At 73.0% G+C, this 18,545-nt stretch overlaps 2 protein-coding genes across 5 annotated transcripts; both read right to left on the reverse strand.

Annotated features, from left to right (window-relative positions):
- Positions 1-1,390: 1,390 nt before the first annotated feature.
- Positions 1,391-10,222, reverse strand: IRAK1 (interleukin 1 receptor associated kinase 1). Of its 4 annotated transcripts, none has more exons than XM_054808642.1 (13): positions 9,686-9,748; positions 9,331-9,365; positions 8,701-8,931; positions 7,542-7,709; positions 7,338-7,437; positions 6,271-6,504; positions 5,496-5,560; positions 5,281-5,395; positions 4,023-4,138; positions 2,514-2,718; positions 2,303-2,371; positions 1,808-1,969; positions 1,391-1,713 (listed from the first exon to the last, which is right to left on the reverse strand). In XM_054808642.1, exons 1-13 carry the CDS (start codon positions 9,731-9,733, stop codon positions 1,453-1,455), a joined length of 1,809 nt encoding a protein of 602 aa, XP_054664617.1. In that variant the 5' UTR covers positions 9,734-9,748; the 3' UTR covers positions 1,391-1,452. The 4 variants fall into 4 exon arrangements, with proteins under 4 accessions (XP_054664617.1, XP_054664616.1, XP_054664619.1 ...); XM_054808641.1 differs by lacking the exon at positions 9,686-9,748 and adding an exon at positions 9,418-9,624 and having other exon boundaries at positions 9,331-9,351; XM_054808644.1 differs by lacking the exons at positions 9,331-9,365; positions 9,686-9,748 and adding an exon at positions 10,082-10,222 and having other exon boundaries at positions 8,701-8,779.
- A 2,723-nt stretch (positions 10,223-12,945) lies between these two features.
- MECP2 (methyl-CpG binding protein 2) lies at positions 12,946-17,384 on the reverse strand. Its single transcript, XM_054808645.1, is given in 4 exon segments — positions 12,946-13,017; positions 13,019-14,117; positions 14,242-14,568; positions 17,292-17,384. Coding segments are annotated over 4 exon segments (1,533 nt in total). The 5' UTR covers positions 17,327-17,384.
- Positions 17,385-18,545: the final 1,161 nt, after the last annotated feature.

Raw genomic sequence — 18,545 nt, forward strand, 5'->3', positions numbered from 1 at the left:
GTAGGTCGAGGCGGCCGCGGCTGCCCAAGATGGCGGCCGCCGCGGGACCCGGATGCGGCCGCTCGCCTCGGCGCGCCGCTCCTCAACCCCTCCGCACCTGTTCGCACCGGTCGTTCGCGAACACCGGGCGCCGATTCCACCCGCCGCCGCCGATCGCTCCGGGCCGACGAGGACGCGCCGAAAGGCCGAGAGGGGCCCGTCCGCCGCGACGACTACTGGCTCTTGGGAGCCGCCATTTTGGACGCGTCTCCTCCACCCGGCACAAAGATGGCGTCTCCCAGGACCCGGATGGTGGCGCCTAACGGCTAGGCCGGGCGGCGCGCATGCGCGGCGGGACGGTGGGCGGGACGACGCATGCGCGCCTCCCTCCCAGCCCCTCCCGTTCTCCCCGCCCCTTTTCCGCGCATGCGCGCCGCACCACCCCCTAACGGTTTTTTATTGTTTTTCTTCAAACACCCGGATTTGGGCGCTTTTTAACCCATCCCCGCCCCGCGGGGAACCCCGCTCCTCCTCAGCGTGTCCCCCAAAACCCCGCCGAGGGGGTGGAAAGCTGCGTGTACGGGGGGCTGCGTACATCTCCCCTCAGCACAGCCGCCATCATGGCGGACGACGGCCGCCCTCGCCCTGCCGGCCGCAGCGTCCTCAGGGGAACGACCCGGGGCGGCTGGAGGCGGGGGGGGACGACACCCACGACAGCGGCCGCCCCGGTCCCCACCACCCTCTGGCTGCAGCCGACGGGGCGGTTTGGGGGGACCCGGGCTCCCCCAGTGCCACCGCCGCCACCTCAGGGGGCGACCAAGATGGCGGACGTGCGAAAATTTACACCTCGTGTGTGAAAATTTACGTCCCCCGTGTGAAAATTTACGTCCCCGTGTGAAAATTAACGTCCCCCGTGTGTAAAAATTTATGCCCCCGTGTGAAAATTTACGCGTGTGTAAAAATTCACGCCCCCGTGTGAAAATTTACGCCCCCCGTGTGAAAATTTACGCCCCCCGTGTGAAAATTAATGCCCCGTGTGAAAAGTTACGCCTCGTGTGTGAAAATTTATGCCCGCTGTGTGAAAATTAACATCCCCCGTGTGAAAATTAATGCCCCATGTGAAAATTTACGCCTTGTGTGTGAAAATTAACGCCCCCCATGTGAAAATTTACGCCCCCATGTGAAAATTTACGCCCCCCCATGTGAAAATTAACATCCCCCGTGTGAAAATTAATGCCCCCATGTGAAAATTTATGCCTTGTGTGTAAAAATTTACGCCCCCGTGTGAAAATTTATGCCCCCCATGTGAAAATTTACGCCCCCCGTGTGAAAATTTACACCCCCCGTGTGAAAATTAATGCCCCCCCGTCCCTCCTCGCCCCCCCGAGCACGCCAGAGGTGCGGCGGAGCAAAGAACCGCGGTTTATTTGGGGTTTATTTCTGGGGGGGGGGGTTGCGTGTGCGCCTCTCCCCTCAGGGCTGGGAGTCGTCGCTCTCCTGCGGCTGGGGGGCGGCCGCCATGGCGGGGGGCCCCCCCGAGGCCAGCAGCCCCAGCGAGTCGAGGCGGCCCTGTCGGTAAAGCGCCAACCGCTCCATCAGCCGCCGCCGCGCCGGGTTGATGACGACCCCCGGGGGGGCCGCAGCCGCCGCCTCCTCCTCTTCCTCGCTCTCCTGCGGCTGGTTGGGGGGCGCGGGGGGGGCCCCCTCCTGCAGCCGCTCCAGCTCCTCGTACACCTTTATTTAATTTATTTGGGGGGGGGGGGTTAGGGATGGTTTAAGGGGGGGGGATCCCCCTCCTCGGAGCCCCCCCACTCCAGCCCGAGCCCACCTGCGCCATGGCGGGTCGGCGTTTGCCGCGGCGGCGGAGGCAGCGGGCGGCCAGGCGGGACAGGGCGGTCGCCAGGCCGGGGGGGGGCAGCCCGGCTCGGGGGTCCGGGGGGGGCCCCGACCACCCCTCGTCCTCGTCCTCGGCTTCCTCCAGCAGCTCCTTCTGTGGGGAGGGGGGGGGGGGGGGAATTGAGGGGGTCTGGGGGGGCTCAGGGGGTGCTGGGGGATTGGGGGGGGTCCCAGAGGGGTCCTGGGGGGGGGGGGGTCTGAGGGACCCCAGGGGGATGCTGGGGAATTTGGGGGGGTCTCAGGGGGATGTTGGGGGGGGGCTGGTGAGTTGGGGGGGTCCCAGGGGCTGTTGGGGGGGTCCCAGGGATATTGCGGGGGGGGGGGCTGGGGGACCCCAGGGGTTGTTGGGGGTCCTGGCGGGGGGGGGGGGGGGCAGCAGGATCCCTGGGGGGGCCGGGGGGATCCCCAGAATTTCGGGGGGGCTCACCAGGTAGGTGGTCCGACCGCGGGCGTCCGTCTCCATGGCCGGGCGCCCCGTCAGCACCTCCAGCAGCACCTGGGGGGGGGGGACACACACGACGACACACAGGTCGGGACCCCCAGATCCCCCCCCAAACCCCCCCCAGCCCCCATTTTGGGGGGTGTCGTGTGTGTCGTGTCCCCCCCCCCCCCCCGCCGTTTCGGGGTGCCCCTCTCACCACGCCGAAGCTGTAGGTGTCGAGGGCGGGGGTGAGGGCCCCCCCCCGCAGGTATTCGGGGGGCAGGTAGGCCAGGGTCCCCCGCAGGCTGCGCGACCCCCCCAGGCTGCCGGTGCTGCTGCCCCCCGCTCCCCCCCGGGGGGGCCGCGCCAGCCCGAAGTCGCTCAGCCGGGGGCTCAGCCCCGCGTCCAGCAGGATGTTGGAGCTGGGGGGGGGGGAAAGGGGTCAGGGGGGGCCCCAAAACCCACGGGGGGTGACACCCCCCCCTGCCCAGGACCCCCAGGGATCCCTCCGAGCCCCCCAGGGTGCCCCAAAGACTCCAGGGACCCCCAAAGCCCCTCTGAGCCCCCCCCCCCCCGGGAACCTGAGAGACCCCCTGCGCACCCCTGAGCCCCCTCAGGGCACCCCAAAGACCCCAGGGACCCCCCAAAGCCCCCCCAGGGCACCCCAAAATCCCTCTGAGCCCCCCCCAAGAACCCCAAAGCCCCTCTGAGCCCCCCCCAGAGACCCCCAGGGACCCCCAAAGCCCCACTCAGCACCCCTACAGCCCCCCTGAGCCCCCCCCAAGCACCCCAGGGATCCCCCCAAAACCCCTCCGAGCCCCCCCAAAGCACCCCAAAGACCCCAGGGACCCCCCAAAGCCCCCCCAGGGCACCCCAAAATCCCTCCGAGCCCCCCCAGGGCACCCCAAAGACCCTAGGGACCCCCCAAAGCCCCCCCCAGGGCACCCCAAAATCCCTCTAAGCCCCCCCAGGGCACCCCAAAGACCCCAGGGACCCCCCAAAACCCCCCCAGGGCACCCCAAAATCCCTCTAAGCCCCCCCAGGGCACCCCAAAGACCCTAGGGACCCCCCAAAGCCCCCCCCAGGGCACCCCAAAATCCCTCTAAGCCCCCCCAGGGCACCCCAAAGACCCCAGGGACCCCCTAAAACCCCCCCAGAGCACCCCAAAATCCCTCTAAGCCCCCCCAGGGCACCCCAAAGACCCTAGGGACCCCCCCAAGCCCCCCCCCAGAGCACCCCAAAATCCCTCCGAGCCCCCCCCCAGGGCACCCCAAAATCCCTCTAAGCCCCCCCAGGGCACCCCAAAGACCCCAGGGACCCCCTAAAACCCCCCCCAGAGCACCCCAAAATCCCTCCGAGCCCCCCCAAAGACCCTAGGGACCCCCTAAAACCCCCCCCAGAGCACCCCAAAATCCCTCTAAGCCCCCCCAGGGCACCCCAAAGACCCTAGGGACCCCCCCAAGCCCCCCCCAGAGCACCCCAAAATCCCTCCGAGCCCCCCCCAGGGCACCCCAAAATCCCTCTAAGCCCCCCCAGGGCACCCCAAAGACCCCAGGGACCCCCTAAAACCCCCCCAGAGCACCCCAAAATCCCTCCGAGCCCCCCCAAAGACCCTAGGGACCCCCTAAAACCCCCCCAGAGCACCCCAAAATCCCTCCGAGCCCCCCCCAAAGCCCCCCCCCCGTGTCCCCCCCCCCCAGCACCCCAACCCCCCGGTGCCCCCCACCTCTTGACGTCGCCGTGCACCAGCGCGGGGGTGTCGCGGTGCAGGAACTGGAGGGCTCTGGCCGTGCCCAGCAGCACGTGCAGGCGCTGGCCCCACGTCAGGGGGGGCTGCGGGCACTGGGGGGGGGGGGGTCAGCACCCCACATCTCCCCCAGGGACGGGGGGCACCCCCCAAACCCACCCCGGGCATCTCCACTGCAGAACCCCCCCGGCCGCTTCCGGTACCCCCAAACCTCCCCGGGGACCCCCAGACCCCCCCAGGGACCTGCATCTCCCCTGTCGGACCCCCCCGATCTCCCCCCAGCCCCCCCGGACCCCCCGATTTCCCCCCTGGACCCCCAATCTCCCCCCACAGACCCCAAATCTCCCTCCCACAGTGCCCCCGAACCCCCCAATCCCCCCCAGCCCCCCCCAAATTCCCCTATGAGACCCCCCCAGCCCCCCGATCTCCCCCCCAGCCCCTCCCAGCCCCCCCAAACCCCCCCATGTCCCCCCAATCCCCCCAATCTCCCCCACAGCCCCCCATTTCCTCCCCCCAGCCCCCCCAACCCCCCCCGATGTCCCCCCAATCCCCCCGTTTCCCCCCCAATCTCCCCCCAATCCCCCCGTTTCCCCCCAGCCCCCCTGTTCCCCCCCAATCTCCCCCAAACCCCCCATTTTCCCCCCCAGCCCCCCCAATCTCCCCCCCAGCCCCCCGTTTCCCCCCCAATCTCCCCCCCAATCCCCCCATTTCCCCCCCAGCCCCCCTGTTCCCCCCCAATCTCCCCCCCAGCCCCCCCGTTTCCCCCCCAATCTCCCCATTTCCCCCCCAATCCCCCCATTTTCCCCCCCAATCTCCCCCCCAGCCCCCCCGTTTCCCCCCAATCCCCCCATTTCCCCCCCAGCCCCCCCTGTTCCCCCCCAATCTCCCCCAAACCCCCCATTTTTCCCCCAGCCCCCCCAATCTCCCCCCCAGCCCCCCGTTTCCCCCCCAATCTCCCCCAATCCCCCATTTCCCCCCCAGCCCCCCCGTTTCCCCCCAATCTCCCCCCCCAGCCCCCCCGTTCCCCCCCAATCCCCCCATTTTCCCCCCCAATCTCCCCCCCAGCCCCCCGTTTCCCCCCCAATCTCCCCCCAATCCCCCCATTTCCCCCCCAATCCCCCCATTTTCCCCCCCAATCTCCCCCCCCAGCCCCCCCGTTCCCCCCCAATCCCCCCATTTTCCCCCCCAATCCCCCCCAATCTCCCCCCCAGCCCCCCCAAACCCCCCCCGGCCCCACCTGCGCCCCCAGGCGCTGCTGCAGGGACCCGTTGGCCATGAAGACGTAGACCAGGCAGAAGTGCCCCCCCTCGGCGCAGACCCCCGACAGCTCCACGATGTTGGGGTGCCGGTACCTGGGGGGGGTCACAGCGGGGGGAGGGTGGGCAGGGACCCCCACACCCCCACCGCCATCCCCTTGCGGGGTGTCGTCCCCCCCCCCCCCCAATTAATTACCGTGAGAGTTTCTCCACCTCGGTAACGAAGCTGTTAACGAGGACGCCCCAGTCGAGGTCGGCGTCCTGGGGGGGGGGGGGGGGAACGGACACGTTGGGGGGGGATTGGGGGGGCTGGGGGGGACACTGGGGGGGTCCCAAAGGGATGTGGGGGGTCCTGGGGGGACATGAGGGGTCCTGGGAGGACTTCAGGGGGGATGTGGGGGGGCCCTGGGGGCTTCTGGGGGGATGTGGGGACACTGGGGGGGTCCCAAAGGGATGTGGGGGGGTCCTGGGGGGACATGGGGGGTCCTGGGGGGCTTCTGGGGGGATGTGGGGACACTGGGGGGGTCCCAAAGGGATGTGGGGGGGTCCTGGGGGGACATGGGGGGTCCTGGGGGGCTTCTGGGGGGACGTGGGGACACTGGGGGGGTCCTGGGGGGATATGAAGGGTCCTGGGGGGACTTCTGGGGGGATGTGGGGACACTGGGAGGGTCCCAAAGGGATGTGGGGGGTCCTGGGGGGACGTGGGGACACTGGGGGGGTCCTGGGGGAGTCCCAAAGGGATGTGGGGGGGTCCTGGGGGGACGTGGGGACACTGGGGGGGTCCTGGGGGGGTCCCAGGGGGATATGGGGGGGTCCTGGGGGGACGTGGGGACACTGGGGGGGTCCGGGGGGGATGTGGGGGTCCCAGGGTGCCCTGGGGACACACACGGGGGGGTCCCGGGGGGGTCTCTGGGGCACAGGGACACGGGGGGTCCCCGCTGGGGGTGTCACCCCCCCCCCCCCCCCCGTACCTGCCGCAGGCGCTTGACGGCGTAGTCGGTGTGGCGCAGGCGGGCGCGATAGACCACCCCGAAGCCGCCCTCCCCCACCTTGTGGGTGTCGGCGAAGCCCCCCGTGGCCCCCGCCAGCTCCCCCAGCCCCCAGCGGAACGGAGGGGGGACGGGGGGGGCGACGACGGCCGGGGGGGCGGGGGGGGGCGGCCCGGGGCGCAGCGAGGCCAAGGACGAGCACAGCGAGGCCAGCGCCTGCGGGGGGGGGGGGACACGACACACCCCGGGTACCCCCAGATACACCCTGGGCCCCCCCAAATCCCCCCTGCCCCCCCCAACACCCCCAAATAACCCCAGACCCCCCCAAATAACCCCCTGCCCCCCCCCCCACCCCCAAATACCCCCTGGGCCCCCCCAGACCCCCCCAAACACCCCCTGCCCCCCCCCAAATAACCCCAGACCCCCCCAAAATACCCCCTGGGCCCCCCAAAATACCCCCTGGCCCCCCCCCCCCACACCCCCAAATACCCCCTGGCCCCCCCAAAATACCCCCTGGGCCCCCCCAGACCCCCCCAAACACCCCCTGCCCCCCCCAAATAACCCCAGGACCCCCCCAATACCCCCTGGGCCCCCCCCAGACACCCCCAAACAACCCCAGACCCCCCCAAAATACCCCCTGGCCCCCACACACACACCCCCAAATACCCCCTGACCCCCCCAAAATACCCCCTGGGCCCCCCCAGACACCCCCAACCAACCCCAGACCCCCCCAAACACCCCCTGCCCCCCCCAAAATACCCCCTGGGCCCCCCAGACACCCCCAAATAACCCCAGACCCCCCCAAAATACCCCCTGGGCCCCCCCCAGACACCCCCTGCCCCCCCCCAGACACCCCCAAATAACCCCAGACCCCCCCCAATACCCCCTGGGCCCCCCCCCAGACCCCCCCAAAACCCCCTGGCCCCCCCCAGACACCCCCCCGGCCCCCCCAAATCCCTCCTAATATCTGCTGAAGACCCCCCAGCCCCCCCGTTCCATCCCAAAGGCCCCCCCCAGGCCCCCCCTTTGCCCCCCCCCCAGCCCCATACCTCGTCGGGGGGGGCCGGGGGGGCCGGCAATGGGGGTCCCAGGCTGGGGGTGCTGAGCAGGGCGCTGGGGGGGGGGGCCCCGGGAGGGGCAGGGACGGCTCTGGGGGGGGGCACAGGGTCATTTTGGGGGGGTCTTTGCCCCGTGTGTCGTGTCCCCCGTTCCCCCCCCCCCGAATCAGCCCCCCTCCCCTTCCCGGGCGCTACCTGGGGGGGGCCGTTTCGGGGGGTCCCACGCAGAGACGGTGCTGGCGTCCGAGGGGGGGCCCGGGGGGGCCGTGGGCAGCAGGCGGGGGCTGGGGGGCACGCAGAGCGGGGGGGGCTCCAGGGGGGGCAGCGGGGGGGGCTCCGTGGGGGGGGCCAGACCGGGGTACCCTGGGGACACAGTGGGGTCACTGGGGGGGGGATCTGGGGGTCCCACGGGAGGGGGGGAGCAGGGATTGGGGGGTCCCAGAGGGCTCGGGGGGGGCTCAGGGGCATCTTTGGGGTCCCAGGGGGGGTTAAAGGTCACCGGGGGGGTCCCAGGGGGGTTGTTGGGGGTCCCGGGGTGCCGTGGGGTTCCCAGGGGGGTCCCAGAGTGCAGTTGGGGGTCCCGGGGCGGGGTCGTTGGGGGGTCTCGGGGGGGTCCCAGGAGTCCCGGGGGGGGTCCTTGGGGGTCCCGGGGGGTCCCAGGGGGGTTCCCGGGGGGGTCCTGGGGGGGTTGTTGGGGGTCCCAGGGGTCCCGGGGGGGTTGTGGGGGTCCCGGGGGGGGTTGTTGGGGGTTTCTGGGGGGGTTGTTGGGGGTCCCAGGGGGTTGTGGGGGTCACAGGGGGTTGTGGGGGTCACAGGGATTGTTGGGGGGTTGTTGTGGGGGTCTTGGGGGGGTTGTGGGGGGTCACAGGGGGTTGTTGGGGGTCCCGGGGGGGTTGTTGGGGGTCACAGGGATTGTTGCGGGGTTGTTGTGGGGGTCCCGGGGGGGTTGTGGGGGGTCACAGGGGGTTGTTGTGGGGGTCCCGGGGGGGTTGTTGGGGGTTCCTGGGGGGGTCACAGGGGTCCCAGGGGGTTGTGGGGCTCCTGGGGATTGTTGGGGGTCCCAGGGGTCCCGGGGAGGTTCTGGGGGTCCCAGGGGGTTGTTGGGGGTCCCAGGGGTCCCAGGGGGTTGTGGGGCTCCTGGGGATTGTTGGGGGTCCCAGGGGTCCCAGGGAGGTTCTGGGGGTCCCAGGGAGTTGTTGTGGGGTTCCTGGGGGGGGTTGTGGGGGTCCCAGGGGTCCCAGGGGGTTGTTGGGGGTCCCGGGGAGGTTCTGGGGGTCCCGGGGGGTTGTGGGGTTCCCGGGGGGGGTTCTGGGGGTCCCAGGGAGGGGTCCCGGGGGGGGTCCCGGGGTCTCACAGGCGGCCAGCATGTCGTGTGCCCGCAGCAGGCGCAGCCCCCGCAGCAGCTCCAGCAGGTCCCGCAGGCGGCCGTTGCGCTGCGCCCACCCCCAGAGCACGGCGGCCGTGGGGCCCGGGCCGGAGGCCACCAACCGCAGCTCCCCCTGCTCCGGCACCAGGCGCGAGGCTGCGGCACGGCCACGGGGCGCCCGGCGTGGGGCACGCTGCCTCCCAGCGCTCCCAGTACGGGCTCCCAGTGCTCCCAGTATGGGCTCCCAGCGCTCCCAGTACGGGCTCCCAGTGCTGCCTCCCAGCGCTCCCAGTACGGGCTCCCAGTGCTCCCAGTATGGGCTCCCAGTGCTGCCTCCCAGCGCTCCCAGTACGGGCTCCCAGTGCTCCCAGTATGGGCTCCCAGTGCTGCCTCCCAGCGCTCCCAGTACGGGCTCCCAGCGCTCCCAGTACGGGCTCCCAGTGCTGCCTCCCAGCGCTCCCAGTACGGGCTCCCAGTGCTCCCAGTACGGGCTCCCAGTGCTGCCTCCCAGCGCTCCCAGTGCTGCCTCCCAGCGCTCCCAGTACGGGCTCCCAGTGCTGCCTCCCAGCGCTCCCAGTACGGGCTCCCAGTGCTCCCAGTACGGGCTCCCAGTGCTGCCTCCCAGCGCTCCCAGTATGGGCTCCCAGTGCTGCCTCCCAGCGCTCCCAGTACGGGCTCCCAGTGCTCCCAGTATGGGCTCCCAGTGCTCCCAGTATGGGCTCCCAGTGCTGCCTCCCAGCGCTCCCAGTACGGGCTCCCAGTGCTGCCTCCCAGCGCTCCCAGTACGGGCTCCCAGTGCTGCCTCCCAGTGTCATCTCCCAGTACCCCCAGTACAGCCTCCCAGTGTCATCTCCCAGTGCTCCCAGTACGGGCTCCCAGTGCTCCCAGCGCCACCTCCCAGTACGGCCTCCCAGTGCTCCCAGTGTCACCTCCCAGTGCTCCCAGTATGGGCTCCCAGTGCTCCCAGTGTCACCTCCCAGTGCTCCCAGTATGGGCTCCCAGTACGGGCTCCCAGTGTCATCTCCCAGTGCTCCCAGTACGGGCTCCCAGTACGGGCTCCCAGTGCCCCCAGCGCGGGCTCCCAGTGCTGCCTCCCAGTGTCATCTCCCAGTGCTCCCAGTACGGCCTCCCAGTGTCATCTCCCAGTACCCCCAGTACGGCCTCCCAGTGTCATCTCCCAGTGCTCCCAGTACGGGCTCCCAGTGCTCCCAGCGCCACCTCCCAGTACGGCCTCCCAGTGCTCCCAGCGTCACCTCCCAGTGCCCCCCAGCCAGCCCCGCTGCCTCCCCGTCCAGCCCAGCGCCAGCCCTGGCAGCTGCCCCCAGCCCGTCCCAGTCCGTCCCAGTCCGTCCCAGTCCGTCCCACTCACCGAAGCGCTCCCAGTCCGAGCGGTTCAGCGCGTCCATCATGCGGCAGAAGCTGCACATGAGCCAGGCGGGCAGCTCGTACAGGTACGGCCCCGGCCCCGGCCCCGGCCCCGGCCCCGGCCCCGGCCCCGCCATGCCTCCCGCTGCTGCCTCGGCCGGGTACTTCCCCTTTAAGAGCGGCCTCCCCACTGCGCAGGCGCGAACCGGCCCGGCCGCGCCGCCATCCCGAGTGTGGCGGAAGTGCCGCTCCCCGCGCAGACAGCGAGGGGGGGGAGTGACGAGGGCCCCGCGCCGCGCGGTTGCCGTGGAGACGGGCGCCATGTTGGGTGTGGCGGAACCGCCGCCTCGGCTTGAATCGGGCGCCGGGGGCGTGGCCGGAGGGGAAGGGGCGTGGCCTGGCGGCCGGGGGCGGGGCTGACGCTTCCCGCCATGACATCATCGAGGCCATGACGTCGGAGGGGTGCGCGCGTGCGTGGGACGCCGCAGCCGTGATGTCACAGCTCCCAGGACGCCGCGACGCTCCCGGGGAGGGGACGGGCAGCGAGCCGGGATGCAGTGACGTCACCTGGGGGGACCGGGGGTGCAGGGATGACGTCACCTGGGGGGGGATACCCAGGATCTGCTGACATCACCTGGGACCCACTGACATCACCTAGGGGGGGACCCAGGATCTGCTGACATCACCCGGGGGGGTCCAGGACCCGCTGATGTCACCTGGGACTCAGTGACATCACCTGGGATCCGCTGACATCACCTGGAGGGGGACCCAGGACCCGCTGACATCACCTGGGACCCAGTGACATCACCTGGGATCCGCTGACATCACCTGGAGGGGGACCCAGGACCTGCTGACATCACCTGGGACCCAGTGACATCACCTGGGGGGGCCCCAGGACTTCCTGACATCACTTGGGATCCAGTGACATCACCTGTGACCCACTGACATCACCTGGGGGGGGTCCAGGACCCGCTGACATCACCTGGGACCCAGTGACATCATCACCCGGGACCCACTGACATCACCTGGGGGGGGGCGGGGCGTGTCCAGGACCCAGTGACGCCACCCTGGGCAACCCAGTGACATCACCCGGGGAGTCGGCGGTGACGTCGCGCCGCGCGCAGCAATGATGCGTCGGAGGCGTTGGGCGTACACAGATTTATAGCTCACTCCAGCACAGACACAGAGCCCGGGGGGGGGCGGCGGGGGGGGGGGGGGGGGCGCGGGGGGGGGGGCACACACACGCACGCACGCGCACCACCCCCACCCCACCCCCCCCCCCCAAAAAAAGGGCGGCCGGCCGGGGGCTGCGCCGTGTGAGGTCATAAGGCAAACGTCTCCTCGCGCGACTACAGAGAATAAATAGGTGCGGGGGGCGCCCCCCACCCCCCATCCCCCCCCCGGGGTTCGCTCTTTTCTCCAGGGGCTCACCCCTCCCCCCCCCGTTATTGCCGAGGGGGGGAGGGGCCGGGAGAGACCCCCCCACCCCCACCCCGGTAAAGTGCAGGACGGGACCCCCCAAAGGGACGGGGACCCCCCCCCGGGACAGAGACCGGATCCCGCCCCGACCCACGCTCGCGCCTGATTGGCTCCAGGCTGGATCCCGCCCCGCGGCCCCTCCTGATTGGCCCCAGCCCGGATCCCAGCCCAACCCTGCGGCGACTCCCGATTGGCCGGGGACCGGATCCCGCCCCACGCCGTCAGGGCTCCCCACTGGGCGGAGACCGGACCCGCCCCTCCAATCCACAGCCACTCCCGATTGGATCCCGGCCGGATCCCGTCCCGACCCAGGGGGGATCCTGCTCAGCCGGGGGCCGGATCCCGCCGCACCCGGGATCTCCTCCCCGCCCGGCTCCCCATTGGGCGGCGCCCAGCCCCATTCTCGCCCCCGATTGGCTCCTGACTCGACCCGGAGTGACCCGCAATCAGGCCACACCCATTCTGTGTGCTCCCCCCCCACCCCCATCCCCCGCCCCCACCCCGGATTGGCCCGGGACCGGATCCCCTCCGGCCGCCCGCCGCTCCCCATTGGCTGGAGACCTCACCCCGCCTCCCTGCCGAGTCACTCCTGATTGGCCCGAGGCCGGATCCCGCCCCCACTGAGCGCCGCTCCTGATTGGCTCCACACCGGATCCCAACCGAACCGCAAGCTCCTCCCGATCGGCTCGCGACCGGATCCCGCCCCGACGCAGCGTCCCTCCTGATTGGCTCTACGCTGCATCCCAACCGAACCGAAAGCTCCTCCCGATTGGCTCGCGACCGGATCCCGGCCCACACCCCCCTCCCCCCCCACCCCCTACCCCGAGAGTCGCTCCCGATCGGCCCGAAACCGGATGCCGCCCCCTCCTGATTGGCTCAACGCTGGATCCCTGCTCCCGATTGGCTCCGGCCCGGATCCCGCCCCGCCCCGGCAGAGCCTCTCGTCATTGGACGGCGGCCGGATCCCCCCCGCCCCCGCCAGCCCCCCCTTAGTGCAAATGGTTCCCTATCGGCTAAAAACGTGGAACAAAAAACTGGAAGAACGAGTAAAGCGGCGACCGGGGGGGGGTGGGGGGTGGGGAGGGGGGGGGGGGGGGGGGGAGCAGACACCCCCCCACCCCCCCCCCCAGCCCCGGGGTCGCCCCCCCCCCCCCCTTTCTCGAACCGAAAGTGCGAAGTGGGGGGGCGCGCGCGGGGGGGGAGGGGGCCGGCGCCCCTCGCTGTGCTTCTCGGTCATAAAAAGGGGGGGGGGGGGCGATTTGGGGGGAGCCGGGGGAGGGGGGGGGGGGGGCGGCTGCCTGCGTGCGCGGGGTGGGGGCAGGGGCTGGGGGGGGGGGGGGGTCCCGTCCGTCCGTCCGTGGGTCCGTCCGCCCGCGGGCGCGCTCACAGTCAGCTGACCCGCTCGGGGACAGGCGTCCTGGTGTCGACCGGCTCCTCCCGGCCGGGGGGCCGCGGCACGGAGGCGCTGGGAGGGGGGGGGGCCGCCGCCGACGACGAGGAGGAGGAGGAGGAGGAGGAAGAGGAGGAAGAGGAGGAAGAGGAGGCAGTGTCTTTGTGCTCGGCCTCCCCTCGGTGTTTGTAGGGCGGGGGCGGCGGCGGCGGCGGGGGGGGTGAGTCTTAGCCGGCTCCTTGGCGCAGCCGTCGGGCGCCGCCGGGCCCCCCCCGCTGCTCCGAGCACCCCTTCCCGCTGAAGTCCTGGGCGGGCGGGGGGGGGCTGGCGCTGTCCTTGGGGCTGGCGGGGGGCTCGGGGGGCGGCGGCGGCGAAGCCCCCCGCTCCTTCTTGCCGGGCGGGGGGCGGCGGCGGGGGCGGCGGCGGGGGCGGCGGCGGCGGGGGGGCCGCGGCGCCGCGGCCCTTGGGGCTGCCCTCCTTGCTGCGACGGCCGGGGCTGCGGGCGCTCCTGGGTCCCTTGGGGCCGCGTTCGGGGGGCGGCGGGGGGGGCCGGGCGGCCTCCAGGACCACCGTCTCCCTCGTCTTCCGTTTCTTGATGGGCAGCACCGTCTCCTGCACCGTCGGCGGCGTCGCCGTCTTCTTCTTGGTTTCCGGCGCGGCTCCCGCCGGGCCGCCCGGTCCCGTCGTTCCGGCCGGTTTGCGTCCCCGTTTTTTGGGGACGGCCTGGCTGTCCGGTTCCGACTTCCGCTTCCGACCGGGCCGTTTGACGGCCAGGACCTGTGCCGAGGTGGTGGCCGCCCCCGCCTCGGCGCGAGCCCCCGGCTGCCCCGGCTGGAAGGGCATTTTCACCAGGAGCTTGCCGGAGCTCTTCTCGATCACCCGTTTCACCTGCACGCCCTCCGACGCCGTCGTCGTCACCGCCGCCGCTGTCGCCGTCGTCGTCGTCGCTTTGGGTTTGGCCGCCCCGCTGCCCTTGGGGCGACCCCGGCCGCGGCCCGTGCCGGGACCCTTGGGGGATTTGGGTTTCTTGGGGGGTCGTTGCTCCCGCCGGGAGGGGCTGCCGCGGCCGGTGACGGTGAAGTCGAAGTCGTTGGGGTCCAGCGAGGTGTCCCCCACCTTCTCGAAGTAGGCGATCAGCTCCACCTTGGAGCGGAAGGCTTTTCCCTGCGGGCTGGGGGGGGCGGACGGGGAGGGGAGGGGGGGGGAAGAGGAAGAGGAGGAGTCAGGGGGGGGCGCGGGCGGCGGCGAGACCCCACCACCCGTTCCCCGTCCCGGCGCGCTCCCGGCGCACTCACTTGATCAGGTAGACGTCGTATTTCCCGGCGGAACGACCCGACTTGCGCTGCTTCAGCTTGCGCGTCCAGCCCTCGGGCAGCGTGGGGTCGTCGTACATGGGACCCCGGTCCCGGATGATGGAGCGACGTTGCTTGGGAGAAGCCGAAGCCTCCGGCGCCGCAGGAGCCGTCCCGGCGCCCTCCGAGGTTTCGGCTTTGCCGGCTTCGGCCGGTTCGGCGGATGGCTGCGCCGGTTCATGCTGCTGTTCCTTCCGCTCCTTCTTCACCTTCTTGGCCTTGGGGGGCCGCTCCTTCAGCCCCTGTAGGTTCTCCTCCGACTTCTCCTCCCTGAAACACACAGCGCGGTCAGCGCCGCCACGCCGCGCCGCGCCGGCGGGCAGACGGACGGACGGACGGCGGCTCCTGCGGACGCGCGGCCTCGCTGAAAACCGGCGACAAAGTCGCGGCGCCGGGCGGCCCCCGGGAGGGCGAGGGTCCGGCGTCGCCGCGTCCCCGACGCAGAGTGACCGGCGCATCTGCGGCTAAATATAGCCCCGGTGGGCTGCGCGCGGCCCCCGCCGACGGCCGGGCCCCCCGACGGACAGGGGGGTTTCGGCGCCGGGGGTGCCGCCGCGGCGGCCGGCACGCGGTGGCACTCGGCGGCCGCCGGACCCCCGGGACCCCCACGCCGGCGGCACCCCGAGGCGCAGGGCGGCGCCGGGGGGTCCGGCGGGGAACCCCCTCCCGTGTTTCGCCCGTCCCGGCTGCGCCGCCGGCAAACGCCGTGCCGCGGCCCCCCCCCCGGCAGGAAACGAGGGGCTCGGCACCGCCGGCGCCCCGCTTCCCACGCCGCGACGGGGCGAGCGACCCCCCCCCGGGGGTCCCACGCGGGTGCCGGGGGGGGGGGGCCGCGGTGGGGGGACGACGCGGGGTCACGACGGCGGTGCCGCCCCCCTCCCCCCCACGGCGGGAAGTGCCGGCACTGGGTTTATCCGGCGGCGGGATGCGCGGCGGCACCGGCAGAGCCGGGATTAGGAGCCCCCCCACGCCGGCCCCCGACCCCCCCTGCCACCGCCCGCCCCCGCTCGTCAAAGAATGGCCCCTGTGTGTCACTAACGAGGCCCGGCGCTAATCAGGAGGCCGTGTGGCGCACTGGATACGGGCACCGGCTCCCTCGGCCGCCGGCAGAGCCGGGAGCCGCGCGGGGGGACGGTGCGGGGCCGGGGGTGCAGCCGGGACCCCCCCGCAGCCCGGTGGGGGGGGGGGGGAGCAGCGCGGAGGCCGAGGCGGCGCGGCCGTCACGGCACGGGGCTCCCCCCGCGCGCCGGATTGCCAAAGGTCGCGGCGAGCGCTCGCCGAAAAGGCGGGAAGGGGAGCGGGGGGAGGGCGCCGGCCGCGCCGACGCCGAACTTCGGGGAAAAGGGGAAGCGGGGCGGGGGGGGGGCGGGGAACCCCCGGTGAAAGCCCCCCCGGCCGCGGCTCCCGCGGGACCCCCGGCTCACGGCGCCGGGGAACTCCGGGCAGCCAAAAATCCCGCCGGGAAGCCGCCCCGGTGCCGTCCCGCCGCCGAGCGATGCCCAAAGCCCCGACGCCGGGGCAAGGCCGGGTCTCGTTAGCGTTAACGATCGCCGGGGAAAAAACAAGGTCGCGGCGACGAATCGGCCGAGCCGGGGTCGCGGCGGCGATGGCGGCGGGGATCGGTTTCTCGCTGGCGGCGCGGCCCCGGTGAAGCCGCTCCCCGCTCCGACGGGATCGAGCGGCGCAGCCGAGGACGCCCCGGCGCGGGTCGGTGCCGGAGACGGAGCCGCAGGACGCGGTGGCGACGCCGAGGGCTTCGGCGCCGGCGGGACGCTCGGCGCGAGCGGGGGGTCGTCTGGCGCCGTCGTAGAAATCCAGTGCTCGCCGGACGCCCCGGCCGTCGCTGAAGGTGTCAGCGCGGCCGCGCTCACCGTACGGGGGTCGGGGTTCCGCCGAACGGGACGTCGACGGGGTCGTCGCGTGCGTGGCGTCGCCGAGAGCGCCGACGAGGGCGGGCGGGCGGGCAGGCGTGCGACGGCGTGAGCAAGGAGGTCGGCGCGAGCGGGACGGCGCTGCCGGAGCGCGGCGGCGGTTCGGCGGGCGGCGAAGGGGGTCGGCGTCGGCGGGACGGCACCGCGGGGGGGTCGGCGGCGGCGCCTGCCCGTGCCGGCGGCGAGGAGGCGACGACGGCGACGAGCTTGGCACGAGGGCGCGGTACGGGCCACGACGCCGGGGCCGGCGGTTCGGGGCGCAGCGAGGGGTGGGCGTGAGCGGCGGATTTTGGGGGCGATTCGGGGCGTTTTGGGGCCGGCGCGAGTGCGGCGCTTCGGGGCCTTGCGGCAGGCGGCGAGGGGTTGGCGTCGGCGCCGGATTTCGGGGCGCTTTGGGGCGCTTTGGGGCACGCGGAGGGCTCGGCGTGAGCGGGGCGCTTTGGGGCAATTCCGGCCTTTCGGGGCGCAGCCTCGGCGCCGTATTTTGGGGTCAGTTTGGGTAATTCGGGGCGCAGCCTCGGCGCCGCGTTTCGGGGTTAATTTGGACAATTCGGGGCGCCGCGCCCGGGACGTTTTGGGGTAATTCGGGCTGTTTCGGGGTGCAGCGAGGGGCGGGCGCGAGCGGGACGAGGCCGGGGGGGGGGGGTGGTTGGGGGGGGGGGGGGGGGGGCGGGGTTTCGGGGTGCCCCCCCCAGCCACACGCAGGAGATGGGGGGAGGGGGGGCGCTCGGTTTGGGGGTGCTCCCCCCCCCCGTCCCGGCGCAGGGGGGGGCCGCGGCCGTTAGTGACGCACTCGCCACACACCCCCCCCCCACCCTCCCCCCCCCCCCCCCCCCCCACCCCCCCCAGTTCCCGCCCGGGCGCGCGCGCACGGAAAGGGGGAGGGGGGGGGGTCTCTCCTCAGTCTCGCGCGCGCGCGGGAAAACCTCGGCGGGACCCCCCGCTCTCTCCCCCCGCCCCCCCCCTCCCTCCCGCCGCCGCGCCCCCCGCCCGCCCCCCCCCCCCCCCCCCCCCCCCCCCCCCCGGCCCCCCGCCGCCCCCCCCCCCCCGCCGGTCACTCACAGCCTCTCCTCGTCTCCGCTCGGCGCCGCCGCCATTTTCTTCGCAGCGAAGAACCCGCGGGGGGGGGTGGTGAGAGGGGGGGGGGGGGAGAGAGAAGGGGGGGGACGCGAAGGGGGGGGCGGGGGGGAGAGGGAGGGAGCGCGTGTGGAGGGGGGGGGGGGGGGCCCCGAACCGAGCCGGAGAGGAAACCCGGAGCTGCCCGCGCCCCGCCCCGTCCGCGCGCCCATTGGCCCAGCCGCCCGCCGCTCAAAGGGAAGGCGGGAGGGGATTGGCTTTCGGTTTTCCCCCCGGGGGAGGAGCCGGCGCGCTCCCGGCGGCCGTTGGAATTGGCGGGAAGCGCTGTCAGTTACAACGTTCCAAAGGGGGCGGGGCCGGCGAAGCGCGCGCGGCCGGCCGTTGGTCCCCCGCCGGGACGCCGGGTTCTCATTGGTCGGCTGCGCCGCCCGTCACGGCCCCCCGAAGCTCTGCGGGCGGGGAAGGGGTTTGAAATCCAACGGCCGTAACGGTCCCCAGCGCCGCCGCCCCGCCCCGCCCCGCGTGCAGCGGCCACAAGCGACCCCCGGGGGGGTCCTAACCCCCCCCCAACCCCCCGGGGGCTTCAGGTACCTCCCGGGGACCCGCGGGTGCCTCCGCTCCCCCTCCGGTCCCCGGCGTTCCCCTCAGGTACCTCACGGCCGGCCCGGACGACCCCCGGTACCTCACGGGTCCCTCAGCTCCACGGGGACCCCCCGGTACCTCACGGGTACCTCAGCGGCCCGGGACCCCTCCCCCCGGTACCTCAGGGGTCCCTCAGCTCCACGGGGACCCTCCGGTACCTCAGCGGTTCCTCAGCGGCCCGGGACACCGCCCCCCCCCGGTACCTCAGGGGTCCCTCAGCTCCACGGGGACCCCCCGGTACCTCAGCGGTTCCTCAGCGGCCCGGGACACCCCCCCCCCCCGGTACCTCAGGGGTCCCTCAGCTCCATGGGGACCCCCCGGTACTTCACGGGTCCCTCAGCGGCCCCCACAGTTGCTCAGCGGCCCGGGGACCCCCCCAGTACCTCACGGGTACCTCAGCCCCCCCCCCCCCCCCGGTACCTCAGGGTCCCCCCCCGGCCCCTCAGCCGCCCCCCGGTACCTCAGGGGTCCCCCCGGTCCCTCAGCGGAGCCGGAGCATTAACCCAGCCCGCCCCCCACGGTCTGTCCGTCCCCGGGGGGGGGGGGTCCCCGTGTGCTCCCTCCCTCTCCCCCCCCCCATAGCAGGGGTCTCCCCGC

Source organism: Grus americana, chromosome 38 (assembly GCF_028858705.1).
Source record: "Grus americana isolate bGruAme1 chromosome 38, bGruAme1.mat, whole genome shotgun sequence".
Classification (NCBI taxonomy): domain Eukaryota; kingdom Metazoa; phylum Chordata; class Aves; order Gruiformes; family Gruidae; genus Grus; species Grus americana.

Excerpts from the sequence above, each read along its gene's own strand:
- IRAK1 (XM_054808641.1), bottom strand. The coding sequence starts at position 9,527 with ATGACACTGGGAGGCAGCACTGGGAGCCCGTACTGGGAGCGCTGGGAG. Across the intron at positions 5,396-5,495 it reads GAGGTGGAGAAACTCTCACG|GTACCGGCACCCCAACATCG; the intron begins GTAATTAATTGG and ends GACCCCCCCCAG. Across the intron at positions 4,139-5,280 it reads AGCAGCGCCTGGGGGCGCAG|TGCCCGCAGCCCCCCCTGAC; the intron begins GTGGGGCCGGGG and ends CCCCCCCCCCAG.